Below are 27,713 nucleotides of genomic sequence, written 5' to 3'. Positions count from 1 at the left end.
GCTCCTCTGAAGGGATTTGCAAATTAAATTATTTAAATGTGCTTATCATTAGCAGTTTAAATAAATGACATTTATTTTGGCAAGAGATTAATTTTTAACTTGGCAGCTGTTTTCAGACAGATTGTTGTCAGGTTATTACGGTGACTAACTTTGGAAGAAGGAGGATATTTACAGGATATTTTGTTTTTAGACCTTCAAGCTTACATCTCTCCAAAGAGGCAGATAATTTTGTCGATGCCCTGAGCCACTGGGGCCCGAAGACATTGCAATGTTTGCATCTTTGTGACCTGATTTCAATAATAACCCCACATGTGGAGAACTAAAAATGTTCTTTAAAAGAAGAATTCTTCAAATATATCTTACAGGCTGTTTTGTTGGTAAACTGAAGATTCATATAGGAGCACACCATAGAGGAACAGGGTAATATATTGGGAAGAGCTCTGAACAAAGAGTGGGAGACATGGGTTCAAGCCTCAGCTCTGAGAAGATCACTAAGACCACTAAGTGGGTGTGCACTTGCAAAGGCCTCAGGCCTCACTTTCCTCGTCTGGAAGATGAGGGTGTTTGGTGATGATCACTAAAGTCTTTTGGTGAAAAGTCTATGAAACCAGCCTAGGTAGTTATCAGGTTTTGCCCATGGCTGTCCTGTGGTCCACATAAAGACCACAGGGTGTCTCTCTACCTTCTGCACAGTCTAAAAACACACAGTTCCTATATCACATTTGCCTCAGATTTTAATGTCTCAACTTTCAGCCAGAAATCATGACAACAGTGTCACCTGACATTGCAGCTATCGATGGGATGGTAACCCCAAATTATGTTTAATTACTGGCTAGCAGACTGGAAAAGAGGAGGGCTTCTTGGAGAAGGGGACAGCTCTCACCTCTCCACTTAAACATTGTTTGAATTTATTAGCAAATTTCCAGTTTAGAATACAAATAATGAGCCACAAATCAAATTTCTATGAAACACCAGGACAGGCTACAGAAACACCAAAAAGCTACCAACATTCCATTTGTTTCTCTCTCGTTGAAAAGAAACTCCAATGATTAAACTTTGAGCCATGTAGAAATGAGTAAGTCTGATTATTTTTAATCAGAAAAAGATGACCCAAGACAACGAATTCGTATCTTGGTTTAACATACAAAGCTCTCGGAATATATATACTTTGCCAAAAGTCGAACCAAACCTATATCTATAACCAAAACTCTAACTATAACCAAAATAGAAATCTACTTCCTAATAAGAAGCAAGAGTAAGTTCAAAATATAGAAAATGGTTTAAACATTTTTTACAAATAGGCAATCAGATATGATGGGTGAATTCATTAAAAGATTCTCACTTGAATGTCTTATCATTTCAATTTCAAATAATGTTTTCCAGTTCTCCCTTTGGATTACATAAATTATAAGCCCAAGGGCACGTGAGATTTCTCCCACTGCAAGACTCAGGATGAGATGTTAGGCATAGTTTTAAAACATAATGAGGAAGTAAGAAGTCATACCTTGAAATCATACGTGGCATCCGGGTTTTCGTCACAGGCAATAACTTCTGGTGCCATCCAGTAGGGAGTCCCAATGAAGGTATTCCTCCTGCCCACTGTTCGATCAAGCTGGGCACTGACCCCAAAGTCCACTATTTAAGAGAAGACACATGAATGAAGTCTACGATCTTTACATGATCATAAAATGAATGTGTATTTTTTTTATTGTGGTAAAATGTACATAACATAAAATTTACCATTTTAATCATTTTTAAGTGCACAGTTCTGTGGCATTAAGTACATTCACATTGTTGTGAAATCATCACCACCATCCATCTCCAGAACTTTTTCATCTTCCCCAACTGAAACTCTACCCATTAAACAATAACTCCCCATTCTCCCCATCACCCTGGCAATCACCATTCTACTTTCCTTCTCTATGAATCTGACTACTATAGGTACCTCATATAAGTGGGATCACATAGTATTTGTCTTTTTGTGACTAGCTTATTTCACTTAGCATAACGTCCTTAAGGTTAATCCATGTTACAGCATGTGTCAGAATTTCTTTCCTTTTTAAGGCTGAATAATATTCCATTGTCTGTAGGGGCCACATTTTGTGTAGCCATTCATCGGTCAATGGGCAGTTAGGTTGCTTCTTCCTTTTTGCTATTGTGAATGTGTATTTTTAAATGGTATGTATAAATGGATCAAGTGTACCAATGAGGAAAGCACAAAGTGTTATATTTGGTTACATCAGGCTCCATGGGGACCAAAAATAGGTGTTAAATAAAAGGCAAGCCTGGTTGCCACAAACGGTAGTATTTAGGGGATACAAAGGAAGTGGTTAAGAGCTAAGTTTCTGGAGTCAGACTGCCTAGGTTTGCACCACATTTCTGCTACTTACTAGTGACGTGACCTCAGGCTAGCAGATCAACCTCTTTGAGCTTCGGTTTCCTAACCTAGCAAATGAGCATGATGATATCTGCGTAGGGCTGCTGTGATGATGAAGTGAGATAATCTTTGTAAAAGTGTTTTGTACAGCGCCTGGCATATAATATTCTCTCAACAAGTAACCGTTAATTAGTGATGAGTGAATATTCTGAGGATGGCTTATCTACTCAGTACATATATAACTGCCTTCCCTACATAACGCACGCTTTTGTTTTAAAAGGGAGTATTCATGAGAGGAAAGTCGGCCCCAAATACTAACTAAGGAAAAATGGAAATTATATATTTTAACAAAAAGGCAAGAGCAAATGTTTGGGATATATCCATAGGAAATATTTAAATCTCTTTGAAAATAAAAAATAATATGGACAGTAACTCTTTTCTAGATGACAAATTGCATACCCTATGAGACATTTGTCAATTCATGCTCTTACTCATATACACCAAGCGGGCAAATACATGTGGAGATTCTCTACCTTATCTGGACAGTCCCAGATTTATTGTGGTAAGGGCTCTAATGGACAGCACCAGAGAAAAGGATTCCCTCACTGATAACTCTGGCAGACGGAAGTGGGATAATCAGTACACACATCAAGCAGAATATTGAGCATCCACTTTGTACAGGTGCCCTAGGTCATAATGAAATCAATGTAAATATAACTTAAAATATATGGGAATATAGCAGGAATTCATTATTCTAAATATATCTAACTGTGGATATTTCTAATTAAAAAAGTGAGTCATCATTGTTCTGTTATAGCAGCAACAAGGTAAACAAATGGTAAGATACAGGAAACCATTTCAAGGTCAGTCACTTCTAATGTAAAGGGTCTTTACTAAAAAGAAAAAACCTCAATATTTCTACGCATTGATTAAGCACATGGTTCTGTTTACTACACTGTATACCAATTCACTCCTCAAAGTGCTTTTAGAAAATGTTTTTGAAATAGACAAAGAAATATTTTTCTTTTCCTTCTTAGTAAAATAACTTTCAAATCCACAGTGATAAATTTACATTCATTAAAAAAAAAAACAACCAGTTGTTGAAATAATCCTATCAATTCTTGCAATTCCTAGGCTCACTGAATCCTGTTCTTACCTAGTTTAACTTCTGCATTTTCAGTCAGCAAGACATTCTGCCCTTTAATATCTCGATGAATCACTTTATGCTGGTGCAGGTGACTCAGCCCCTGGAGTGATGGAGAGTTGAGAAGCATTATTAGGGACATAGGCCAAGATACAAATAAACTATTTGGGATGTTAATGATCCAAAAAAGATGTAAACTCACCCAGAGATACTTTCATTACTATATTTACATCTTTCAGGTGCTCAGAGTGCTGTTTAAACTGCAGATAATTGATCAATATAAACTGAAATATAGAGGTAGTCCTTGCAATGCATGGTGCTGTGTTAAATGAAGTGCCCGCATATCAGCTCTGAACTCAGGTACCTCGGAACCACACAAACGATGACACGATCCTGGCATGCATGAGTTTTAGCTAAGAGTGCTGTGAAAAGTCAGGACTACCCATATTTGCTAGTTTGTAACAGGAACATCTACAGAGTCTCTGTACAGGAAACTAACCTGATTTAACTGAATCCTCCACTTTTTGGGGGGCAATATTTAAATTTAAAAGTTAAATTTTAAAGTTAAAAGTTACTGTACATTATATAATTTTAATTAAGCACAATAAAATATTTCTCAGAGCAGCCAAGAAATTTCCCATTGGCTTTAGCCAAAGTGGCTCACATTCAAGAAAACAAGTTCTATTTCTTTTGTTGGCATTTATAACTGTCATTTTTAGTGCTTTATGATATTTGTGACTTTGTGTTCATCATATGAAATAACTCTTTAGTGACATCCAAATCTGACTTGTTCCATTTCTCCATGAATTACTGTAAATTTGGCTTCTTTCTGATGTGAGTTCTAAAACCTACAGACTTGCTGTAAGGTAGTCACATCTTTCTCAGATAATCTAACCTAAAATAATCTAAAATTGGAGTTTTGAAGCAAATTATGTTATGCTTACCTTTGTTAATTATAGACTGGATACTCAAGTGTTGTTATTTTATTATTCATGATTTTCTATACTTTTAATTTTTCTCCACAACAACAAAACCATGGTATGAGAGATGAGATTGATCCCAAAGGAAACAAAACTAAATATCTAAATTCTCTTGTTGAAAAGTTCAGCATGAGAATATGGATGCCCAAACAGATCCACGTGTATGTTTAGGAATATCAGTAAACATAAACCATGTGAAAGTTGGAAGCACTGGTTTGGATCTTAAAAAATTACCTTTCTTATCTAGTCAGTTTGGCTCAAGGCAGGCATCAAGCAGATTAAAATGTATGGTTTTCACAGCATATTAACATCCCACGAATCCCTGAAAAAGGGATTGAAGATCTCTTTCCCTCCTTCACCACCAAAGTGGTTGGAAGCAGATACTACAGCAGATAAGTGAGTCAAAGGTTGTGTTTAATGAGATCATATGATACATGGGGGATTGTCATCTCTGAAACTTGTGAGTCAATGTCCCTTCCAATGGTCACCTTATCTCAAATGCCAGTATCATTTGAGAGAATGTATTAGAAGAAGGAAGAAAACACTGTTTTCCCATATTTTAAAACCAGATATTGGGAGATACTCATGAGGTGAAACATCCCTGCTGCTTTGAGAGACCTGGAGGTCCCATGACCCATCCCCAGCAGGGGTCCCCAGCAGTGCAGAAAGGGTATTGGCAGAACCAGCCCTGTAGACCCAACAGATTCTTGGCACCCGCTGAGTGGTCTGGATGACTAAATGATCCACCATGCTTTCTCTGAATGAGGAAAATTCTAAGTCAGAAATTCAAATTAAGTTTACACAGTGGCCCCTCAAGACTTGGAAATACATGTCAGATTTGAAGGTGGTCAGCAGCCATATCTCTTTGATTCCCCCTCCAATTTTGTTTTGTGTTCTGTTTGAGAAATCTTTTTGCCTATTCCAAGCCATGGAGGTATTATCCTCTGTTTTCTGTTAGGAGCTTTATTTTTTATATCTTTCACATTTATATCTGTAATCCAGCGGGCATTAATTTTAGAATGTGGTATAAAGCAGGTGTCCAGCTTCCTGTTTTCACGACTATGCAAGTGACCCAGCACTACTTACTGACAAGAGCACCCTTCTCCCACGCACTGCAGCACCTCCTCTGTCATAAATCAGGTGTCCATAGGAAGTGGGTCTGTTCCGGACTCTTGATTCTGTTTCCTCAGCCATTTGTCTATTCTTGTGACAATACTACTCTGTCTTAGCAACTTAGTAGCTTTAGAATAAGTCCGGATAACTCGCAGCATAAATCCTTCAGTTTTGTTCTTCAGATTGCCTGGTTATTCTTGGCCCCTTGCATTCCCATATTAATGTTCTAAAAATCAACTTGTCAATATCCAGGTATATCTAGAGGGATTTTGATAGGGAGTTCAATCACATCATGGAGCAAAACTGGGAGAACTAACATCTTTACAATATTGAGTATTCTAATTTGTGAAATGGTATACACCTCCATTTATTAAGGTCTTCTTTAATTTCTCTCAGTAATATTTTATAGCTTTTAGTGTAGAAGTCATTCACATCTTTCTGTAAATTTATTTCTAAGTATTTGACTTTTTATGCTATTATAGATGTTATCATTCTAATATTTCATTTTCTATTTGTTTTTTTGCCTAATATGGTTTGAATTAAATGAATAAGCATCATTTTTTTTAATGCCTTCCTTCCATCCATCCATCCACAGCACATAATCTGTCTCTCAAAAGCATATCTTGGACACATTGTGAAAATAGTTTTAACTTTTGTTCCCTTATATTAAGAAAGCAGAGCTTAAATGTAAGTAGCAATTGCCAAGCAAATCTAGTAAGAATGCTCAGTGAACATACAGTAGCCTCCATATAGTAGCAAGAGATAATTATACTAGTCCGAATGAACAAAAATATGACCAATTACCTTCTTCTCCCTGAACTGAGCTTAGCAAATATGACACTATTGTCTAGATTGCCAATTATGGGATTTGTGGGCAAAACTGGGCAAACAGGCACAGTCTTGTCCAGCTATTTTGATTGGTTTCAGTGATTAAGTGTCAAAGTATTTTTTTTAATGTAAAATCAGTTAAACTAGATTGTATGTGCTGACATGGCTAAAGTCACGCCATCTTTAAATTAGCCATAAACTTTCATAAATGAAAAACTCAAACGAGTGATCAAAATGCCTCTAAAAAACCCACTTCCTAAATGGAACACTATCTCTATGATCTAAAATCAGATTTCTAATTGGAAGCACCATTGGAAATGAATCCCTTGTTGAAGGAAATCACCCAATGTTAACCTTCCAAATGAGAGTGCATGTGACCTATTCAGAAGGGCTCTCACTTCCATCAGAGCAGACCACAACAAACTACCACTACCACTATCGCTGTCAGAATAAAGCTTTAAAATGGTTTCCAATACGTTTACGAATTTCAGTGGAAGGTTAGTACAAAGTTCAGTACCTCCCAAGATATCCAGTGTTGTCACTTACTCGTAAGATCTCCCTGCAGATGTATGCGATCCACTCCTCCTTCAACGTATTGCCTTTCGTGTTCTTGATGAGGTCAGTGACAGAGCCAGCGCCACAGAACTCCATCACCAACTGGCAAAGGAAGCAAAGATGCCATTATTATAATTACACTTCACAGCTTCCACTGGGTTGAGTTAAGAAAGCGTAAGCTATTCCAGCTGGGTGCTTTGGGATGCCATTCCTGCAAAGAAAAAGTGATCATACAACAATATACAAAATATAAACTGTTATCTTAATTTCATCCCAAAATGCTAGACAGGAAAAATTAGTTTTAATTTTCCAACCTGAAAATTATAGTTGGAAATTGAGAAAAGTCTCCATATTCTAAGTACTTTTAAAAATGGGGGTAGCTAGGTGGTTCAGATGTGCCTGAGAATTTCTCTGTGTTTTTATCCAGCAGTCGAACTCATTTTTCCCACAACAGTAGGATCATTCCCAGTCTGAAAGAGCTATGGTAGTCTAGGCAGTCCCAAGTTAGGACAATAGAGGTACATACTGTTTATGTCATTGGTTTGTAAGTGGCACTATAAGCTGTCAGAATGAGGACTATCTGTTTTTAATTAACTTCAGCAAATGTTCCCAGGAGGTTGGACACATCAAATAAATTCAATAAGCAATAAGCCCTAATTTAGCACCTTTCATCCAAAAAGCTCCAAGTTCTCCATAAATATAAACTCATTACATTACTCAGCAACTTTATAAAAGAGGCAGAAAATAAACATCTCCCTTTCTTAATGAAGAAGTAGTGACTAGAAGAGGAAAAGCAATCGATCTGCTTTGACGTTCATTTTCTACGTTTAGAAAAACACATCCATTTCCATATCTTCTACCTCTTCTTCAAAAAGTCTTCAACAAGGGGCCAGCCCAGTGGTGTAGTGGTTGGGTTCACACACTCCGCTTCAGTGGCCTGGGGCTCGTGGGTTCGGATCCCAGGCACAGACCGACACACTGCTTGTCAAGCCATGCTGTGGCGGCGTCCCATATAAGGTAGAGGAAGATAGGCATCGATGTTAGCCCAGGGCCAATCTTCCTCAGCAAAAAGAGGAGGATTGGCATCGGATGTTAGCTCAGGGCTAATCTTTCTCACAAAAAAAAAAAAAAAAAAGTCTTCAACAAAAGTCACCTTATCAAGTACTTATATTTTTTGGTAATTATATGAAAAGTCAGAATAACCAGCAATCAATCTCTGATTGGACACTAGAAACAGAACTAAAATGGATCCATAATGAAACCACACTGATGATTCTGGCTTTGTCCAAATGTGCATTCCTAACATCAGCACCATGTCACCAGGTCCTAAAAGATACCCCACCAGGCTGCAAAATCTTCAGGCAGAAATTAGGTTTTCTTTTTTTCTATATACCTAGTTGAAACTCAATAAAAACTCATGAAAATAGTTTCATGAATGAATTTCCAAGCCTCTTCTGAATTGTCTTCTTATGATTCCAGAAAGGGTAGGGAAACCCTCCCATGTTCCCCAGAGTGCCAGTGGAAGTATAGAGACCTATCAGGAGCTTTTGTAAGGAAATTTGAGAAGTGCCACAATAAACCACATTCCAACCCAATGAGAGTCATAACATTACCATATGTGATAGTCGGGAAGCTATCAAAGACCATAACAGCATGTTAGAAAGGACTCAGGAATCAACCTCAAGAGGTTCTTACTGGCCAAAGATGGGATAATTTAAGCATCAATAAGAACAATAACCACAATGTCTTGAAACACATTAAATACGCTTAACTAAATGCATCAATAAAGACACCCCTCACAAAGAATATACCTGGCACTGTTTGAAGAAAATGAAGACTAACTTCTTATTTTGAGAACTGGTCAATAAAGGGAAGGAATCAAGAATGTACACTGCCTTTCTCATGTAAGTTTTACCCCTGGGTAATTAAATAATAAAACAAGTGAAGCTTCTCTTCATAAAAAGTAGGTATTCCATCTAATAAAGGAAGAAGACATAACAGAACTAGAATATCACTATTTCACAACCCCTAACAAACTAACAGATTCAGGCACTGATCATCAATGGCTGCTAACATAAAAATATTGGAAATAACCAGCTACGATTTGCCTCTTTATTAGAATAACACAGCATCACCTAAGGAGAAGTCTTGCCAAAAACAAAACAAAACAAACCCAAAAATCTGAATCTAATCAATCTTCTAGTTCCAGCTAGCAATTTACAGGAAATTCAGAGGACAGAGGAACATGTCACATCATGGAGATACAATCAACAAAACCTAGAATAGGAAACTACACAGGGCAAATGACTCATTTGCTCTAACAAATAAATTGCTAGAAGAAAAAAAGAGATGGAGGGGAAATCTATAGATTCAAAAATATTTAAAAAGAATTGTTGCAACAGATGAAACTTATTGCAATGGATGAAACTTATCTGGGGACTGATTTTTTTAAAAAGCTGTTAACAATTTTGAGACAATCTATAGACTAGATATTTGATGATACTAAGGAAATATGGTTAATATTTTTTTAAGTGTGATAATGGTACTGTGGTTATGTAAAAGAAAAGTTCTTGTCTTTTAGAGAAACATACTGAAATACTATGGATAAAATGATATGATGATAGTCTCTTCCACAAATGGTGCTGGGACAACTGAATATCTAGATGTAAAAGAACGATATTGAACCCTCACCTCACACCATATACAAAAAATTATCTCAAAAATGGATCAAAGACCTAAATATAAGAGCTAAAACTATAAAACTCATAGGAGAGAACATGGGGTAAATCTCCATGACTTTGGACTTGGCAATGGTTTCTTAGCTATGAGAACAAAAACACAAGTAACAAAAGAAAATATAGATAAATTAGATTTCATCACAATTAAAAACTTTTGTGCATCAAAGGACACTATCAAAAGAGTGAAAAGACAACCCACAGAATGGAAAAAATATTTGCGAATCATCTGTCTAATAAGGGTCTAGTACCCAGAATATATAATGAACTCTTACAACTCAACAACAAAAACATAGACAATATAATTTAAAAATGAGCAAAAGACTTATATAGACAGTTCTCCAAAGAAGATACACCAACGACTAACAATCATATGAAAAGATGCTCAACATGAATAGTCATTAGGAAAATGCAAGTCAAAACCACAATGAGATACCACTTTACACCCACTAGGATGTCTAGAATTAAAAAAAAAAAAAAAAAGCAGAAAATAACGTGTTGGCAAGGATATGGAAAAATTGGAACCCTCATACCTTGCTGGAGAGAATGTAAAATGGTGTGGTCACTGTGGCAAACAGTTTGATGGTTCCTCAATAAGTTAAACATAGAATTACCATATGACCTAGCAATTCCACTTCTAGGTACATACCCCAAAGAATTGAAAACAGGTGTTCAAACAAAAACTTGCCTCTGAATGTCACAGCAGCACTATTCACAATAGATAAAAGGTAGAAATAATAAAATGTCCATCATCAGGCAAACAAACAAAATGCGTATATCCATACAATAGAATATTATTCAGCTACGAAAAGGAAAATGAAGTACTGATGCATGATACAACACAGATGAATCTTGAAAACATTATGCTAATTGAAAGAAGCCAGACAAAAAAGGCTACATATTGTATGAATCTATTTATATGAAATATCCAGAAGAGGCAAATCCATAGAGAAGAGAGCAGATTACTGTTTGCCAGGCACTAGTGGGAGGGAAGAATGGGTGTGGCCACTTAATCGGTACGGAGTTTCTTTTTGGGTGACAAGAAATGGTTAACATGGTAAATTTTATGCTATGTGTATTTTACCTGAAATTTTTTTTAAAAAGATAGGATGAGAAGATTTGTTTCAAAATAATAGCAGAAGGGAGGAAGTAAATGGGTGTGTATATGGGGCAGGATTGACTACTGGTTGATGGTTGTTGGGTCTATTTTTGGGTACATGGGTGTCCATTATACTATTCTATCTACTTTTGTGTATTTTGGGGATTCTCTATAATACAAAGTTAAAGAAAATCTCATTATATAGCAAATGGTGGTTCAAAGGCAGCAGGATGTACCAAAGAAACATCTTTGGGTAGAAAGAAAATAATATTTTCTCAAGCAAGCAAAACACCCTTGTGCCACTTCTCCAAAGCCCATTTTGAAAAACACAGTGACCGGACCTCCTGTGAATGCATCCATTGCTCCTGTATCAGCTGGGGAAAACGTCCCACCACTGAGCTCTATTAGGCCACATAATTATAGTTCCCAAGGAAAGCAGTGGAAGCCCAGGGACTCCAGTCTTTTAAAATGAGATTGGACAAAATACTTTCAAATATTCAGTAGGAAACAATCCTGCTCTATCCAGGCACTAATGTCAGTGATTTCTATAATTTGTTTCTCCATTCAGCTCCAGCTGAAGGCTGCTAAATTCTTTTCATCTCACTATGGAACAAAATGATTGTCAAATTATGTAATGGGATTTTTTTAAAATAAGAAAAGAAAGAAAGAAACTAGCATTTGCTAGCAATCGGTTCCTGCAGCCACACAGCAACTCTGATAATTACTGCCACACACAGCGGGGACCCTCCCACGCCACAAGTAACCTCATCACATTAATAAACAGAAACAGGGCTCAACACGCCAAGCCCAACAGCGATAAGTCAATAACTTCACATCTCACAAGCAAGAAATAATGGATCATTAATATTCTCCCCAAAAGACAGTTCTCAAAGAGTTGACACTGGGGCAATATTACTTGCTAACATTTACTGAGAATTTACCGTGTGCCAGGTACCAGGCTAAGTAATTTGTAACTGTTGTTTCATTAATTCTCCTTCCCCTCAATTCCTTTTTCTTTATTTGGAAATGAAGCTTAGTTACAGTCTGCTGCCTTATCCATACACTCATTAAGTAACTGGAGCAGAGTTGCAAGTATGGTGCACTCTCAGGACTAGCTACATGGCCTTGGGCATGTTCTCTAACCACCCTGGGCTCAGCACCCCACCACCATCACTATAAGACGCAAAACAAGAGCATCAACCTTATTGGTTTGATGTCAACATTAATTGTGTCTATGAATACAAAACTCCTAGTAGCCAGAAATCTCAAACTATATTTATTACTTTTCTATTCTTTGGTCTGTTTGCATTTACAAAAAAGTTTCCAACTTGGAAAACAGCATCAATAGCTCCCCAAGATCCACTTTTTCCTTAGATGATGAAGAAACATCTGAAAGGTGCTTATGAAGGGCCTTGGGCACGTGTGTTTCTAAAAATTCTATTAATGAAAGAGTACCAAGGACACATGTCTGTTTTTCAAGCTTGCATCACACAGCAAGAAGACACAACAGTGCATTCCAGGACATTGGATCTTTTTATTTTGAAGGTTGGAAGATGGTGGTGGTGGTGGGAGAGGTTTCAAACGAGTCTTACATTTGAAATTCTCACTCAACATCACCTACATAACTGGTCAGAAAATGAAATACGCATGCATGTCACTTGGGAAGAGAGAAGGAAGGTTAAGTTGAAGGTGGGGACAGAACTGTGCTCAGTCACGATGGGAGTTGGGCCTGGGCCTGGAACAGTGTCATGGAGGGGATATTTAAAACACAGCACAGTGTAGTGCAACCCAATTATTAGGAAAAAGGTAGCTTGGATTATTGGACATGAGCAGTTATTTCTATCTAAATTAAAATGGCTAATTTTTAAAAACAAAGAGTTCTAATATACTTCACAATTTGCATGGTTGTCTGTCACATATTTTTGTCAGTTGTCTTATATTTCTGACAGCAGATGTTTTCTGCTGTGGGGGAAGGAGGGCTTATACCCTCCTGTGCTTTCCCCCTCTCCAGGGCAACATTTAAGGAAACGGTCTTGAGCCTCAGCTGATCCCAGAGGGAGTTTCAGAAGCACTATTTAAGTTATCCTTAAGCTCACCTCCTCACCGGGAGGGGCCTTCAGTCTGGAATCACAGATGTGGTCACATCTAACCTGCCCTTTCCAACCCCAGTCACCTCTGAAAGAATTTAAAAAGGTCTTTTCTCAGAGCCAGCCTAAGAGGCTCAGGATGATTTCTGGGGTTCCTACAGTATTCACTCACTTGCTAGTTAACTGATTTTAAATTCCTGTCACAAGAAACAAAGCTTTAAGGTATTTTTATTTTTATTTATTTTATATTTTTTTAAATTTTTATTTATTTATTTTTCCCCCAAAGTCCCAGTAGATAGTTGTACATCATAGCTGCACATCCCTCTAGTTGCTGTATGTGGGACGCGGCCTCAGCATGGCCAGAGAAGCGGTACGTCGGTGCGCGCCTGGGATCCGAACCTTGGCCGCCAGTAGCGGAGCACGCACACTTAACTGCTAAGCCATGGGGCCGGCCCTGAGGTATTTTTAAACTGTAGGCACTAGCCCAGAATCCCTTGACAGGAGTATTCCTCCCAAACGTCACTAGTCAGTCACCCACAAGAATAAATGTCTACTAACAGATCCCTTCTCTTTTATAGTAAAAGGAGGGCAGGAGACAGGGGTGAGGAAGAGGAGGGAACAGGAGGATGAAGGTCTACCGAAAATGAGAGAAGTTTGCACCAAGCAATTGAAGGGGCACCCTAAGAAAAAGGACAGGAAAGATAAACTTCCAAGAATTCACAACTCTGCAGAGGACCAGCCTACTGACCTTGAAGGTCCAGAAACATCAGCAAGACACAGGATATTTTTATCATGTGTGGCTGGGAATAGCCACAGATCTCATCTGCATGATTTATGAAGGTGTAAACAAAACCCAGACTCAGTACTTTGTCATAGAATGCTGCTTCATTTGCCAGAGGTAGTTTAAGTCTCACAATGTAAAATATGTGCGTATAGAAGAACAAAAATTGGTAGGTATACATTTATCATTTCAATCAACTGATGTAAAAGTAAAATAGAACTGTGGGGAGCTCCAAGCAACCTAAACAGCTTTTTGCATTCATTTTTAAACTAACACGTACTTAGAAAAGAGACTTCTTTGGCTTCTGAATTCTATTTTTAGACTTGAAAAGAGAATGCTTGAACTACAAATTCTAAGTCTTCCAAAAATAAAAAGATGAGTCCCAAGGATGAGAAGTTCCAAAATTGTCAATAAAGTTTCTGGATAATGAAAAACTTTATATCTTGAGAATGACAACGACAGTTTGAATATATCAAGCCAACTGGTATTTTTAGCAACAAGAAGCCTGCCCAAAGGACAGGCCCACTGGACATGCTCTACAGTCGCCATGTCTAAGGAGACAGCCATCTCAGGGGCAGCATGGCAGCATGCAAGGAATGAGAGAAGTTAGCCGCATCTTCTATTTGGTCTTGCATGCGAGATCTTCTGGAGAATTTCTCCTGTTAGGGGTAAATCATTACATGCCCTTTGGACTCAATCACAGAAACTAACCCTGAGGCTGTAAGAAATTTACAACTCTGTAAGTCAGAATGCAACACCCAAAGAGAAGAATTTGGGATGAGGAGAGGGGACCAAGCTTTCAGATCAATTAAAAATAGGAAAAGAATAAAAACTAATGGCCTTAGAGGACCTAGGACTAAGCAAGTTGGTAGCTGAGGATTTTGAGAAGCACAACATAAACAGGAACAGAGACCCTGGCTCAACATTAATCTAGAAAAGGAATCAGATGGTTGTATAGACAATGAGCAGAGTAACTTTGGGCATACATGAAGTCTTCCTCTTGCTAAGGCAAAAAGCAGTTTAAGCACATTTCAAAGGAAATTCACGATAAAAGAAGAAATCATCTTCACATTCTTGTCACAGAATCACCCATTAGTTCATAAAAATGGCTCTATTAAGGCTGAACTCAAGCCCAGTTGCAAAGTATTAAACTGAGTGTAGTTAGTTGTAGCTGTGTTTGTATCTAAGGAACTGACATCCGTCTCTATAGGTCATGCAATGGGGTTGTTTACCATCCCCCCTCCTATTATTTTAGGCACTCCTATATTTACCAAATTCAGCCTTATAAAAATATCTACTCACAAAGCATAAGATTCAATCACTTCTCCAGACGAGTGACCTAGCCTCTTTGTATGAAGGGAGTTCATTAGTTATAAAATCGACAAAAACTAATTAAAACAGTACCCCCATCCCCAAAATGAAAGCCTCATTTCTGATGCTTAGAACCAGGCAAAGAGAAATTTTAATTAACTGTTCAAAAGACCCAGCTACAGGTGGCTGAATTTTTAATGGTGCTATCTGCAGCACTTTACATTTAAATCTTAAAACAACCAAAAATGTCAGTGTGCATGGTTTCTGCCAAGCCAAGATGCCACAGCAATGCAAATCCAACCTTTAACAGACTTGGGTTTGGGGGCTGTGGCCAACATCACCACAGATTCTAGAAAGGATCCCTCATTGGTAGCTGAATGACATCATGTCTTAGTTCATCTCAGTATCTCATTCCCAGATGATCTGACACAGGGCACGGGCAAGTCGTGCAAATGTATGAAGCTGAACACACACAGAAGACAACAGGGAGTGATGGGGCCTCTGGTGCAAACTGCAGCAGGCACACGCCCTCATTTAGCGCTGTATACTGCTCTAACACACTGCTGTTATTTGGGATCAGGCTCGATATTTTCAGATCATCTGATTTTTCAAAACTTTTCAAGGAATCCAGGCTTAGTGTGAAACTGCTTGGTTTTTTCTAATGTTGGCATAATTAAAACACCACCACCTCATGTGAACCAAACTAAACACATTTACCTGGATAGCATTTAGCCTCCGGGCTGCCAGTCTGAAAACTCAGACCTAGTCCAAAGTTATCATCTTATAAGGAAGAAACCAAATGCCAGAGATGCTGCCTCTGCCAGGGTTAGAATCCAAGTCTCTGGACTCCAGGCCAGGTTTCAGCCAACCGCTAGCATGTCTGTCTCTAATATGCATACAGTATAATTTCTTAACTCTTAGCTCTGCAAGTCCACACTGTTACGGTCTAATGAATGGTTTATCGAGTCATTTTGGTACAATAATCTACCTGACTTGACTACCCTACATTTTGGAAGCTAATTAGAAATTTATTTCCTTTTGTAAGATATTCTAGCCCTGTGATTGTTGTGCTGGTATCGAAAAAGACAGCAAAGTGTGTGTGCTTCCGCTTTCTAATTTTAGAGAAATTAATGCTCTTAATAGACAGCACTTCTCACTCACTCCCAGTGTCTGAATATCATGCAGCAAAACGGCGAGCCTCTCACCCCTGAGATGCATGGAATGAGATGGCAGTGCTGTGTGTCGGAGCTCACTTGTTTCCGAGAGATCGGAATCTTTATTGCAAGAGCTCCCTTTTTTGATTTCCGCATCAGGCCCTGAGCAGTTGATAAAGGAGAATTACTTGGCCATTATCAGAAGTAGTTGTATTTCCACAAAGAGCTGGTACTAAACAAGAGTTTATCTCTATGACATGACTGATAGAATTCGCACAGATTATAATTCAATCAGACACCTGAAACAGCACATATACCGGCTGGCGGGATATGTGCAAACCTCCAGCCACAGCAAAAGAAATAACTGGGGAATAGTTCACATAGTCTGAATCCCGGGAATAAATGTTAGAAAGTGCTGCTTTTGGTTGCTACAGGCTATGTCTCTATATAATCCATAATAATATTTTCATATAAATGTAATCCTCACAGAATGCCATTAGCCCAAAGAGTCAACTATCTGTGACCTTTGCAATTGTTTGCTAAAACATTCCCGAAAGGTTTAACGTACTTTTCAAAGTGTATTTCTTAGACTTCACACCAGTCTTATTAGCAGCTGACTGGTCTTGCTATCCTCTTTGAAAACTGGAAAAACTGAGGAATGAAGATTAAAGGTGACGTCAAAATAAACTTATTTAGACACAAAGCTTCAATCTTATTTGGAACACCAACTTCTGATATCAGAACATTTTTCACAACTAAAAGGAGAAGTGTAGGATTCAGGGGCCTGATTTTAGCGTCAGACAGCTTGGGGTTAGCTGGCTCAATGGCTTCATCACCCACTAGGTCTGAGACCGTGGGCAAATTTCTTAACTTCTCTTAGCTTGATTTCCTCATCTGTAAAGTGAGGATAATGATAATATCTAATTTGTAGAGTGGTTGTACAGATCTAATGAAATAATATGACAAGTCAAACACACACAGTACTTGGCACATGATAAGCAGGCAACAAATATTACCAGTCATTGTCATTATTAACACAGAACGGCCCAAGTTTAGTGAGTTAGAGACCTTGAAATAAGTATCCATCATCATACTCTATAACCAAGTTCCCACCACTATTGTAATGTGGTACTAATTTCCTAACTATTATGTTTCTGTTCTGCCTTTACTTTTCCAAGTTCCTCCTTAATTTGTCATCAAATAGAAGTGCAACTGGAAAAAGAAATGATGCTCTTTCCCTTACGAGGCACTTCATAGCTTTGTATTTTATCCCCAGTGACATAGAAGCTAAGGGATGACTGGTGGGGATGGTCAGAATAATCTTCTGCGTGGGCAGGAATCTGACAAGTGCAAGGCCCTCTGTCTTCCAAGCAGAATGTGGGGCCTGTCACTGCCACATTTGCCACCTGCATTTAATTGCAGGTGGGGAAAAGGAATGTGAAGGCAGGGATCCTCCCCATGCGGCCCGGGTTTGGGAGTGATCACTACTCGCAGATCCCCCTTTGCCAGCTTCAGGAAGATTAGCCTGCTACACCAGTCTCCTAACTGGTCTCCCTGCTTCTACTCTGGCCCCCATCCCGTCTAGTCTCAACCCAGCAACCAGACGGACCCCTTCACTGTGTGGATCAGATCCCATCCCTCTACCTTCAAAACCCTCCAGTGGCCCCCAGCTCACTCAGAGTAAAAGCTGATGTCTTTCCAATGGCCTGTAAGGAAGCCCCTGCATGATGCGGCCCCAGGTCTCATCTCCCACGTGTTCCGGTCACACTGACCTCATTGTTATTCCTGGAAAACACCAGGTCTGGCATGCCCTTCCTCGAGTCACCCACAACAGGGCTTCCCCTGGTCACTGTACCCACCACTACAACCCCTGTCTGCATCCCCATGAAGCTTCCCCCGCTCTTCCAGGCGATCACCCACTTCTGACTTCTCTAGAGTCTTCTTACTTATTATGTTTATTGTTTGTGGTCTGTAGCAAGGACATAAGCTGCAGGAAAGTAGGGGCTTTCGTCAGTTTCATTCACTGATATATCCCAAGTGCCTAGAAGAGTGCCCTGTGCCTGGCAAGTGCTTGAGATATATTTGTTGGACGAATAAATGAATGAATGAGTGGTGAATGAATAAATGGACCCGTACACATGCAGCCTCTTGTTCCCAGCAATCACAGGGAGAGCTATTGGCCAGGGTGAGAACTGGCGGGCAGTAACTCATTTCCAGAAAACAAAACCTCCTGTGTGCGCCGTGCAGACACAAACAGGCTTGCTTCTCCCCTCCAGGGCCAATCTGAACACGGACGGCAGATTTTGCTCATTTTTTAAAAGAAACTTCTAGCGCCCTTCACAGAACTTCAGGCCAAGCCAAACTGTCACGTTTCAGGATGCCTGCATTCTCATCTGCATCCATGCATTAAATCAGTTTGGTGGCCCTGGGAGAGTCAAGTAGCTTCATTGAGATCCAGCAAAAAAATGACAACTAATTTTCTTTCCAGCTTAAAACATCTCAGCATTAGGAAAAAGGTGACAAGGTTTCAAGGCCTGCTTAACCACTCCTCTCCTCCCTCAACCAACAATTTGTAAAGAAATACCCCAATTTTAACAGTTTAACCTAATAAGAAAACCAACTGCCCTATCTGGTCCATCTCACAAAAGGAATGATGTTAACAGTTCGGTGTGACCCATCTAGAAATAGTTGGAAGACCTCAGGTGATGAGCTGGAGGTGGTCGCAAAGCTACGTTAATGCTTTCTTTTAATTTGGAAACATGGTCCTGACCAAACAGAACACCTTTCTGCAGACAGCATCAAAATAGCTCTCATTCCCCACCTGTCATCTGCTGCAGCTCATGGCAGCACGGGGGTCATTGCTAAAATGCTGGGTTCTTGACAATGCAGAAGTCCTTTGAGAACACAGAGATGTTCCAACTTGTGCCATCTCATCACATCCTGTTGAACCTGCAGGCCACAGGGAAACTGAACTCTCAAAGTACCTGTAGCAATCAGGTTTCAATCAATAATAATAATAATAGCAACCAAGTCTGTCCCAGTAATATCATTTTCATTCATAAAACAACTATTTTGTCAGCATCATGTGCCCTGCACCTTCCTAGTGTTGAGGAGGACAGTAAGATGCAAAACACACAATCCTCGTCCTCGGAGAGCTGTCTATATGAGGAGCAAAGATAGCCCGATGAGAAACAATAAAAAAAAAAGACATGAAAAAGTCAAATGTTTTAAAAATTAAATTACCGAAATTACTACCCTGAAATATCTTCAACATTATTGGTGTATATTATTCTAGACATCCCCACCATGTCAATATATGTATAGATATATATTTTTTTCCTTTTTCCTTCTTTTTTTTGACAAATATGAAAATGTACTACATATCTAATCATAGCCTCTAAAATGTATACCCATGTGTGTATATATATATATACACACACACACATATCTGTATATCTGTGTGTGCGTGTGTGTATCTGAATGTATTCCAACTGCCCTTGAGTAAAGTTGTACCAAGTTCATGTCCACAGGCAGGGGGAGTGACTGTCCATTCTGGGCATATCATTTAAAAAGAAAATCTCTGACAATGTACTAGGAAGAAATGGTATCTAATTCTTGTTTCCTTTTTCATTTATATTACTAGCAAGATTACATTTTAAAAACATCTTTATTGGTAATTGATATTTTTACTTTGTTAAATGCTGCCTTGTTCTTAACTCAATCTTTCTATTAGTAATTTCATATTTTTTCCTATTGATTTATTAAAACTCTTCATCTCTAAAGGCTACTAAATTCTTTCTCATCATATATGAAATAAATATTTTTCCTAAATTACCTATTTGCATTTTTACTTTGTGTTTTTTTGTAATAAGAAACTTGTAAAAATTGATATAGTCAAGTCTATCAAAATTCTGTTTTGTGGTTATCTCCTTGCTGTCATATATCTATCTTTAGTATTACAGAGTCACATTTATTTTCTCCTACTACTTTTACATTTTTAATTTTCACATTTACATCTACTACACATTTAAGAGGACACAATTAAAATCTTACTGTAGCTCTTTCAGAAATCACATAAAAATATATAATCAATGTGATCATACAAAGTGGGTTTATCTACCCCAAAGTACATTTTTAATTTTAAATTTAGAGATGGATATTATGGGGAAAAAAATTCCCAGCAGCTCTTTTCACTTCCAAAGACTGTAGTATTCAATATCAGATGACACGACAATCTTGTTATTTTTCTGAGCTAACATTGTTATACCCTTTCTGGTCACCAACTGTGTTCACTGTATTCGTTTTGTCTTCTCAGCTGGACTATAGATGTCTTACGCATTAAGAGAGTAACTTCTACCCAAGACTGATTCCTTTGAGAAATTTTCCATGAAATAGTGGTCACTGGATCCACATCGTTTAGTACATAAATTGGCATATAGTAAGCACTGGATAATTCAGTGAATTTTTTGTGTTAGACACATAGTAAGACCTCTGGAAAATGAGCAAGACAACAAGTGGTTAAAAGGGTATGTTTAGAGCTATTAATCCAACAGCAACATATGAGACGAACAGAGATGAGAGAGAGGTAAATCGAGCAGGAGGCTACTGCAAAATCTAGGCTTCCACTGAATGGGCCTATACTAGTGGGGTGGTTAGAAAATTGAGAAACGAAGGTCACAGCAAGACAGCATTATAAGCCTGCCTGTAGGACCAAGTGAACAGAAGTTCCAATGGCAGAAATCAGGAAGGTGAAAAGAAAAGCAATCGGGGCAGGGCAGGGGCAGGAGCAGTGGTTTTCGTATCAGACACACTAAAGTTATCATTAGTGGGACAGTCTGTGGGACAGCTGTCTCATAGACTGCCAAAGACACAGGCCTGGGGCACACAGCCAAGTGGACGAGGGGAAGCAGCCTATGAGAGTATCTACCCGGTGTCAGACGCTGTCTCAGGTATTTTACTCACAGAGGTGGAATTTAAATTTCTGGCATCCACACATTAGTGCTAGACAAGGGGAAAGACACGTAGAGCTTGCTTAGATCTGAGCTCCACCATTTCTAGGCACACAAACCTTGGGGCAGTTTACTTATCCTCCTTGTAAATCTAAGTTTCGTCATCCAAAAAATGAGGATGATAATAATGTCTACCTCAAAGAGCCAGAATAAATGATAGAATCCATAAAAAGTAAATAGCATGGTACCTAAAATATAATAAAAACTCAATAAAGGTAGCCATTAGTGGGGGAAAAAAAACAGAGAATGAACAAGGGCTTTCGGGATGGTCCACATTAAGAGACAGAAGATAGAGATATGGAAAAGATGGAGATGTATTCAAGGAAATGGGAGAAAACCTTGAAAACACAATGTTACAGAAATCATGGATTGAAGGGTTTCAAAGAAGGAGTTACTTCAACTTAGTCATGAGGATGGAAAAAAGTGCCATTTGGTCCTGGCAAATTCTTTACGTAAAAAAAGCAAATTCGGACAGCACTACATACCCAAAGTTGGTCATCCATGCCTGGTGGGTTCTTTTTGATAAAAGCACCATAGTATGTAGCAATATTCCGGTGATGAGAATATTTCTTCAACATGTTAATTTCTTGTTTGATTTCTTCCTCTTCATCCTATATTGGAACAATAAACATTCTGTCATGAAAATCCAATGCCTTTAGTAGGATTCTGTTTTTCATCGCCATCTATGTCAACTATATATTAAGTTCTTTCTTAAGTTTTTTCTTCTATGTCGATAATCAAGCATAATTATTATATGACTTGACTTTCTTTCTTGATTACGAAGAAAAAATTTACAAGGCAACACATTGGCAGTCCAAGGGGGTCTTCTGTTTGTACGGCAAACAGGCATAACACGCAAGCTGTTGAAAAAAAAGATACACCTCATCCCTTCACCTGGAAGAGATCAAGGCAGACAGACTATTGAGATAAAATTCACTCTAGGCCTCAGGGAACTATGTCCATTGAGTACCTATCACTGATCACCTCTGGTATAGAAAAGACTGAGGAAAGTGAAAAGAAAAAAATACAGACTCTTAGATTTAAAATTTGTTAGGTTCATTTTCTTTGAAGCCTACTTTATTGAAGTAGCTGACTGAAGATGATGAAAGTCAGATGGGAAAGTAAGGGTAAGTTCCCTAGATCTGAAGAAGTTCACAAAGCAGGACTACCCATCTCACCTTTGGGGAACTAAACATGAAAAGAAAGGGGAAATGCGGTAGGTAGTGCCATGGATGTGAAAAGAGATAGGTCTCCTACAGAGTAAGTTTCCTAATTCAGGTTGCATTCATTCTGAGTTTCCATCTGGAGTCCACCAACTTGGGCCATTTTTAGAGGCCCTGCCATCACTGGTGGAGATGCATGTGTTCTTTCATAATTTCATTTTGATAAGTACACATCAGTTGGACTGCAAAACAGTATTTTATATTTGAGATTGGCGGAAAAAATTTCTGTTCCGGGAAGATTGTTTCAGATACAGCAGTAAGAATCCCTGAGTGTAAGATGTTACATTACCATGATCTGAAGGACAACTCACAGTGTGTCCCTGTCTGGGCCCTGGTCCTCTCCAGCTACGTGGCCTCCTTCTAGTGTCTCTATACATACTCCCTTCTGCAGTCTCTCATGTTTGTCTTCCTTCCCTTTTTCTTCTTCACACAATCTCTACTCATCACTCCTGACTGGGTCTAACTGACACTCCTCAGGGATGTCTTCCCTAATTCTTTCAGGCAATGTCAAATCCCCCCACTATATCTTGTCCACTCCCTACACTTCACATATGCCTTATTTCTTGGTACTGATATAGAGGTATGGGTCATGCTGTGTCAGAATTGCCCTTTTACTTGGCTCTCTTCTCCATGGACTGTAAACTCTCTTCTGCCTTCAGATCTCAGTTCCAGAGTCTCTTCCCCAGCAAAGCTCTCTGATCTGCCTGACCCGGTACTAACCCCACGGATCATCACGTGTCTCCTCCCTTGCAGCACTTACCAGAATTGCAATCCACATTTATTTGTCTAATCACTTGATTAAAGTCTCTCTTCCCTGTTGGTCCATAACAACTATAAACACAGGGATCCTGCCTGCTTTTGCTCTCTATAACATCCCCAGCACCAAGCAAGTGCCTGTGAAAAAATGTGAATGAAAGAATGAATGCCTACAAAGGGCCCAATGGCTGACACAGCAGCATCAGTGATGTTTAAGAGGAACTGGTAAAAATAAGGTGAGGAGAGTGGTGAAATGCTGACATTTCCTGACCACACACAAAAAAAGTTCTAGTAAAAAGCAATGGAGATTTGCAAACTTAGGAGAACTAAGCATGTAACACATTGCATGGCTTAACTACGTCGAAGACTAGGTAATCCAAAAATAGAAGGTACGATTGGGATGCTGCGCTGAGGTGAAGCCGTGGCCCTCACAGTGAGGGGAGAGCAGAGAGGGGCTGGGGTGGTGGCTGAGGGAGGGGATGGCATACTGCTGGCCAGTGAACTCTCCCCTGTAGCTATGGGAAACTGCCCACGCCTTCACTGCAGGCCTAAGGAGAGACTGACCGTCAACTTGTTGAAGGGTCCCTGCAGCGTGACTCAAATGTCTTACTATGGTGCATATTAGCTATTTTAAACTCACCCTGTGGGGCCAAATAATTGTGGATGAATGTAGGATGTGAGTGGATATACTTTAGAGAAGCCTAAATAGAAGGCGAGAAAACAAACCTGAGCGTTTCTGGGGGCAGCCTGGGTCAACAGCCCCTTCGACTAAAGAGGCAGCTCCATGAGGCAACAGAACACCCATCACTTCCCCAGGGCAGCCTCACAGGCTCAGCTTCCCTCGCGCTTCAGGAGAAGTCAGGCTGGTTCTACACGGATGTGCTGCCTGCCCCCTGGGTTCTTAACAGGATGGTGCGTGATGTGGGAGAATTAGAGGGGAAAAAACTGCCTAAAAAAAGCTTACCAAATCATTAAGAAAATAAGAACTTATGAAACAGTTAAATAACAGTGCAACTCAGTATATAATTAAATCCAAAATCAATAGTATTAGAGATCAGAATGAAGTCAGCGCATTCTCCATCACTCTGCGAAGGTAAACTGAGGCAATGTGACACTGAAGAAAGCATACGCATTGAGTCAGAAAAATGAGGGGGGCAGGCAGGGTGCATGTTCAGTTTGGATCCACTCCTTTCTGGCTGTGTGACCTCAAGAACGTAACCCACCTTTTGGAGTCTAAGTTTTCTCATCTATAATGAGACACAGATTTTATAGTTGTATTATTATATGTCCCAGTCTTTTGTGGTAATTAAACGAAGTATGTGAAAGTTATAATGTGTAATACAAATAAACATTATTATTAATCTTCTCAACCAGAAAATAAATAAATAACAAGGGTAGGGAATGTAAGTAACTTGAATTTTAGGTTTAAATTACATTATTTCCAAACACAATTAAGGAACCACTGTGGGTCATGGTTATGTAGCTCTAATCTAGAACCTTGATCTTGATCTCATATGACCTTGTAAGTGACCATGCAATTTATCAGGCCTTCAGGGCTACTGTTTATCTATATTTTTAGCCTAGGGCAATGATAGCAGCAAGTTATTTGGTGAAATTGAAAGGGAGGCACTTACTATGACTACAAGAACTCACTTAATCTTTCCACAAGCAGTCCAGCCTCTCACAATACGGCTCATTGAATGAGATGGGTTACAATGCTTTCCAAAAATGATAACAACTGAGGCTAGAATTAGATTACAAAGTTATGAGAAGGATATCCTCTATTTTGTAAATGGATTATTCTTATGTCTTTTTTTTTTTTTTTTTTTTTTTTGCTGAGAAAGATTTGCCCTGAGCTAACATCCACTACCAATCTTCTTTTTTTTTTCTGTACATGAGCCGCAGGCACAGCATGGCCACTGACAGATGAGTGGTGTAGGTCCATGCCCAGGAACTGAACTCGGGCCGCCAAAGCAGAGTGCACCGAACTTAACCACTAGGCCACCAGGACTAGCCCTATCCTGAATATCTTAAGAATTAAGCATAGGGATGAAGCTCACAGGGAAATAAATGACCACTGTGTTGTAATGAAAAACAAAGTAATGGTGCCAAATTGTCACAAATTTAAAAATGGAGCAATTTTGGGCCAGCCCTGGTGGCCTAGTGATTAAATTCGGCACACTCTGCTTCAGTGGCATGGGTTCAGTTCCCGGGCACGGACCTACGCCACTTGTCTGTCAGTGGCCATGCTGTGGTGGCGGCTCACATACAAAAAAGAGGAAGACTGGCAGCAGATGTCAGCTTAGGGTGAATCTTCCTCAGCAAAACAAAAATAAAAAAACGGAGTAATTTTAATAAGCCACGTCCAGTACTCTAGGAAGAACCGTCACTTCAATCAGAAGATTCAAAATTGAGTGCAAGCTGATTCCTTACGTAACCTCAGATACGGCATTTAAACTCTCAGTCAGTTATTTTGTAGTTACTTTGTCAGTTACTTCCCGCCCATGAATCTGAAAAAGAATACCTCTCTAAGTCACCTCTCAGGGCTTAGGAATGATTAAGTGCTTATTTAAGCACAGCTTTATTATTGACATAATGAAGATTTTTTTTTTTCAAGATCATAGGAATCTATCTATTGCTTAGTATTTCTGCTAGACCAAAAAAAAAAAAAAAAAAAAAAATGGCCATGGTATTTGGCAGGCTCCCTCATGAAGAGGTGGAGTCCATCTCCTCTCCTTGTCTCTGGGCTTGGCCACGTGACCTGCTTTGGCCGACGGGATGTTAGCAAATGTGATGCAGGAGAGGCCTGAAAAGCGCTCGTGCGTTGGGGCGGCCCTCTCTGATTGCTCGCAGAGAACACTCCCATGTGAGAAACCAGGACTGGCCTCCTGGAGGATGACAAACCCTGTGAAGAGATGGTGGTTTTCAAATGCAAGGAAATGGATGATGCCAGGTGATGCTCTTAAGCCACTGACTACCTCTGATGACGATGTGATCATCATGACTGTGGTCATGACACACAGCCAGGGCCAACCTTATGTAATGTTCACTATGTACCAGAGGTTGCGTGTGAATTATCTCATTTAATACTCAGAACAGTTCTACGAAGTAGATGTTTTTAATGATTCCATTTTACAAATGAGAAAAATGTTTCAGAGAGTTTATTCAGAATATATTTTAAATGTTAGAGCTAAGATTCAAAGCCACATTCGTCTGACTCCAAAGCCAGTGCTTTTAATTCTATACTGAAAACTCCTAGACAGAGGAAAAGCAATTACCCGTGGTGATAAAACCAAAGCTGTGATCACGAAAGAAGAGTTTAGGAGCATCTTAAGCTGGGGCTGAAGAGAAACCTGCGTTTGGTCCTCCAATTAAAGGAGCTTGTTAGCACACAACAATATTTGCTTATGAATGATTTCAGGAGATAAAGGAGAGATTTTAAGTTGCATATTTATTACAGAGGGGAACACACTTTAAGCACCTACAATGTGCTAGGATTTAAAAATGGAATTAATAAGACATTTAATATTAAAGTGCTCTATAACAAAGAGTTCGCCCAACCTTTAGCTCTCCATCCATCGAATAGAAATAAAACTGTGTAATTCCTATAACAATCCGACAGACTGGTCAGTTTTAAACTCTAGAGGAAAGTGAGAGGTGTATAGACTCATAAATGCCACCACCTCCTAGATGTAGGGGCACTGGCTAGAACCGTTCTGCTCCTGCTCACCTGTCCTGCCTTCCACAGCAGTTGCTGGCACTAGGCAAGTGTTTTTGTCAACCTCTCTGTCATTCTCACCTTCACTCTTGACTGAATGTGACAAAAAGTTGAAGATAATTTATTGGTAAAAAATCACAGACTGTTAGAAGTGGAAGAGATTGTTGACATTTTCTAGGATGGGATTTAAAAAAACTTTTTAAAATAATTTGTAGTAGTGAAATCCATTCCTCCATTACACATTTTATTCAGGATGCCAATATATAGCATCAGTAAAAACTAGACTTTTTAAATCAGTCCACATTTATTTTACTGTTTACCTATGTAATATCTAGTTATAAAGTTAATCAATGACAACAAACAGGGTGTTTTAGTGAATACAAAATTAGAATTTTCCAAAGAAATTTAAAGTTACAGCTTCAATATCTTATTAATTTTTGGTTTTGTTTTGGTTCCAAAGGAGAGAGAAAATCTACATTTCCTAAGATAAGTAATTGCAAATGGTAACAGTTACTTTTAAAGAGCATGCCTTGAAATTTCAGTGGAATCTTCATCCTGAATGACGTTTGCACATGAATGGACTAACTAGCAGTACAAACTGAGAGGCTGCCATTTCCCAGTGCATCCAAAGTTGGTATATAACAGACAGTTTGAAGTTTGTTTTTTCAAATCACAGTTTATTAAATGTTAAAATGCATTACAAATTAAAAGATAATTAAGCACGTCTGGATCCTCTAAAATTATCTCAAGGTGACGTTATGTACCTGCCAACTATATCTTTACAAGTCTAAGGAAACAGACCCACAGTGTCTGTTTAATGAGTTGCCGAAGCCCACATCTCTT

General features: G+C 39.0%; 1 protein-coding gene across 2 annotated transcripts in view; it reads right to left on the bottom strand.

Annotated features, from left to right (window-relative positions):
• The window catches only part of TNIK (TRAF2 and NCK interacting kinase), a 389,733-nt gene that overhangs the window by 130,600 nt on the left and 231,420 nt on the right, over positions 1–27,713 (bottom strand). For both annotated transcript variants that reach the window (XM_004424740.3, XM_087440033.1), the window contains exons 4-7: positions 21,659–21,784; positions 6,989–7,099; positions 3,534–3,624; positions 1,505–1,635 (exon numbers count right to left, since the gene is read on the bottom strand). In XM_004424740.3, the coding sequence (XP_004424797.1) occupies positions 1,505–1,635; positions 3,534–3,624; positions 6,989–7,099; positions 21,659–21,784 (459 nt within the window). The remainder of the gene's footprint in view (positions 1–1,504; positions 1,636–3,533; positions 3,625–6,988; positions 7,100–21,658; positions 21,785–27,713) is intronic.

The sequence above is a fragment of the Ceratotherium simum genome, chromosome 15 (assembly GCF_057802395.1).
Source record: "Ceratotherium simum simum isolate JZ-2026a chromosome 15, ASM5780239v1, whole genome shotgun sequence".
NCBI classification, from domain to species: domain Eukaryota; kingdom Metazoa; phylum Chordata; class Mammalia; order Perissodactyla; family Rhinocerotidae; genus Ceratotherium; species Ceratotherium simum.
Note: the sequence above shows the minus strand (reverse complement) of the source record. Positions and strands in the feature narration are given on the sequence as shown.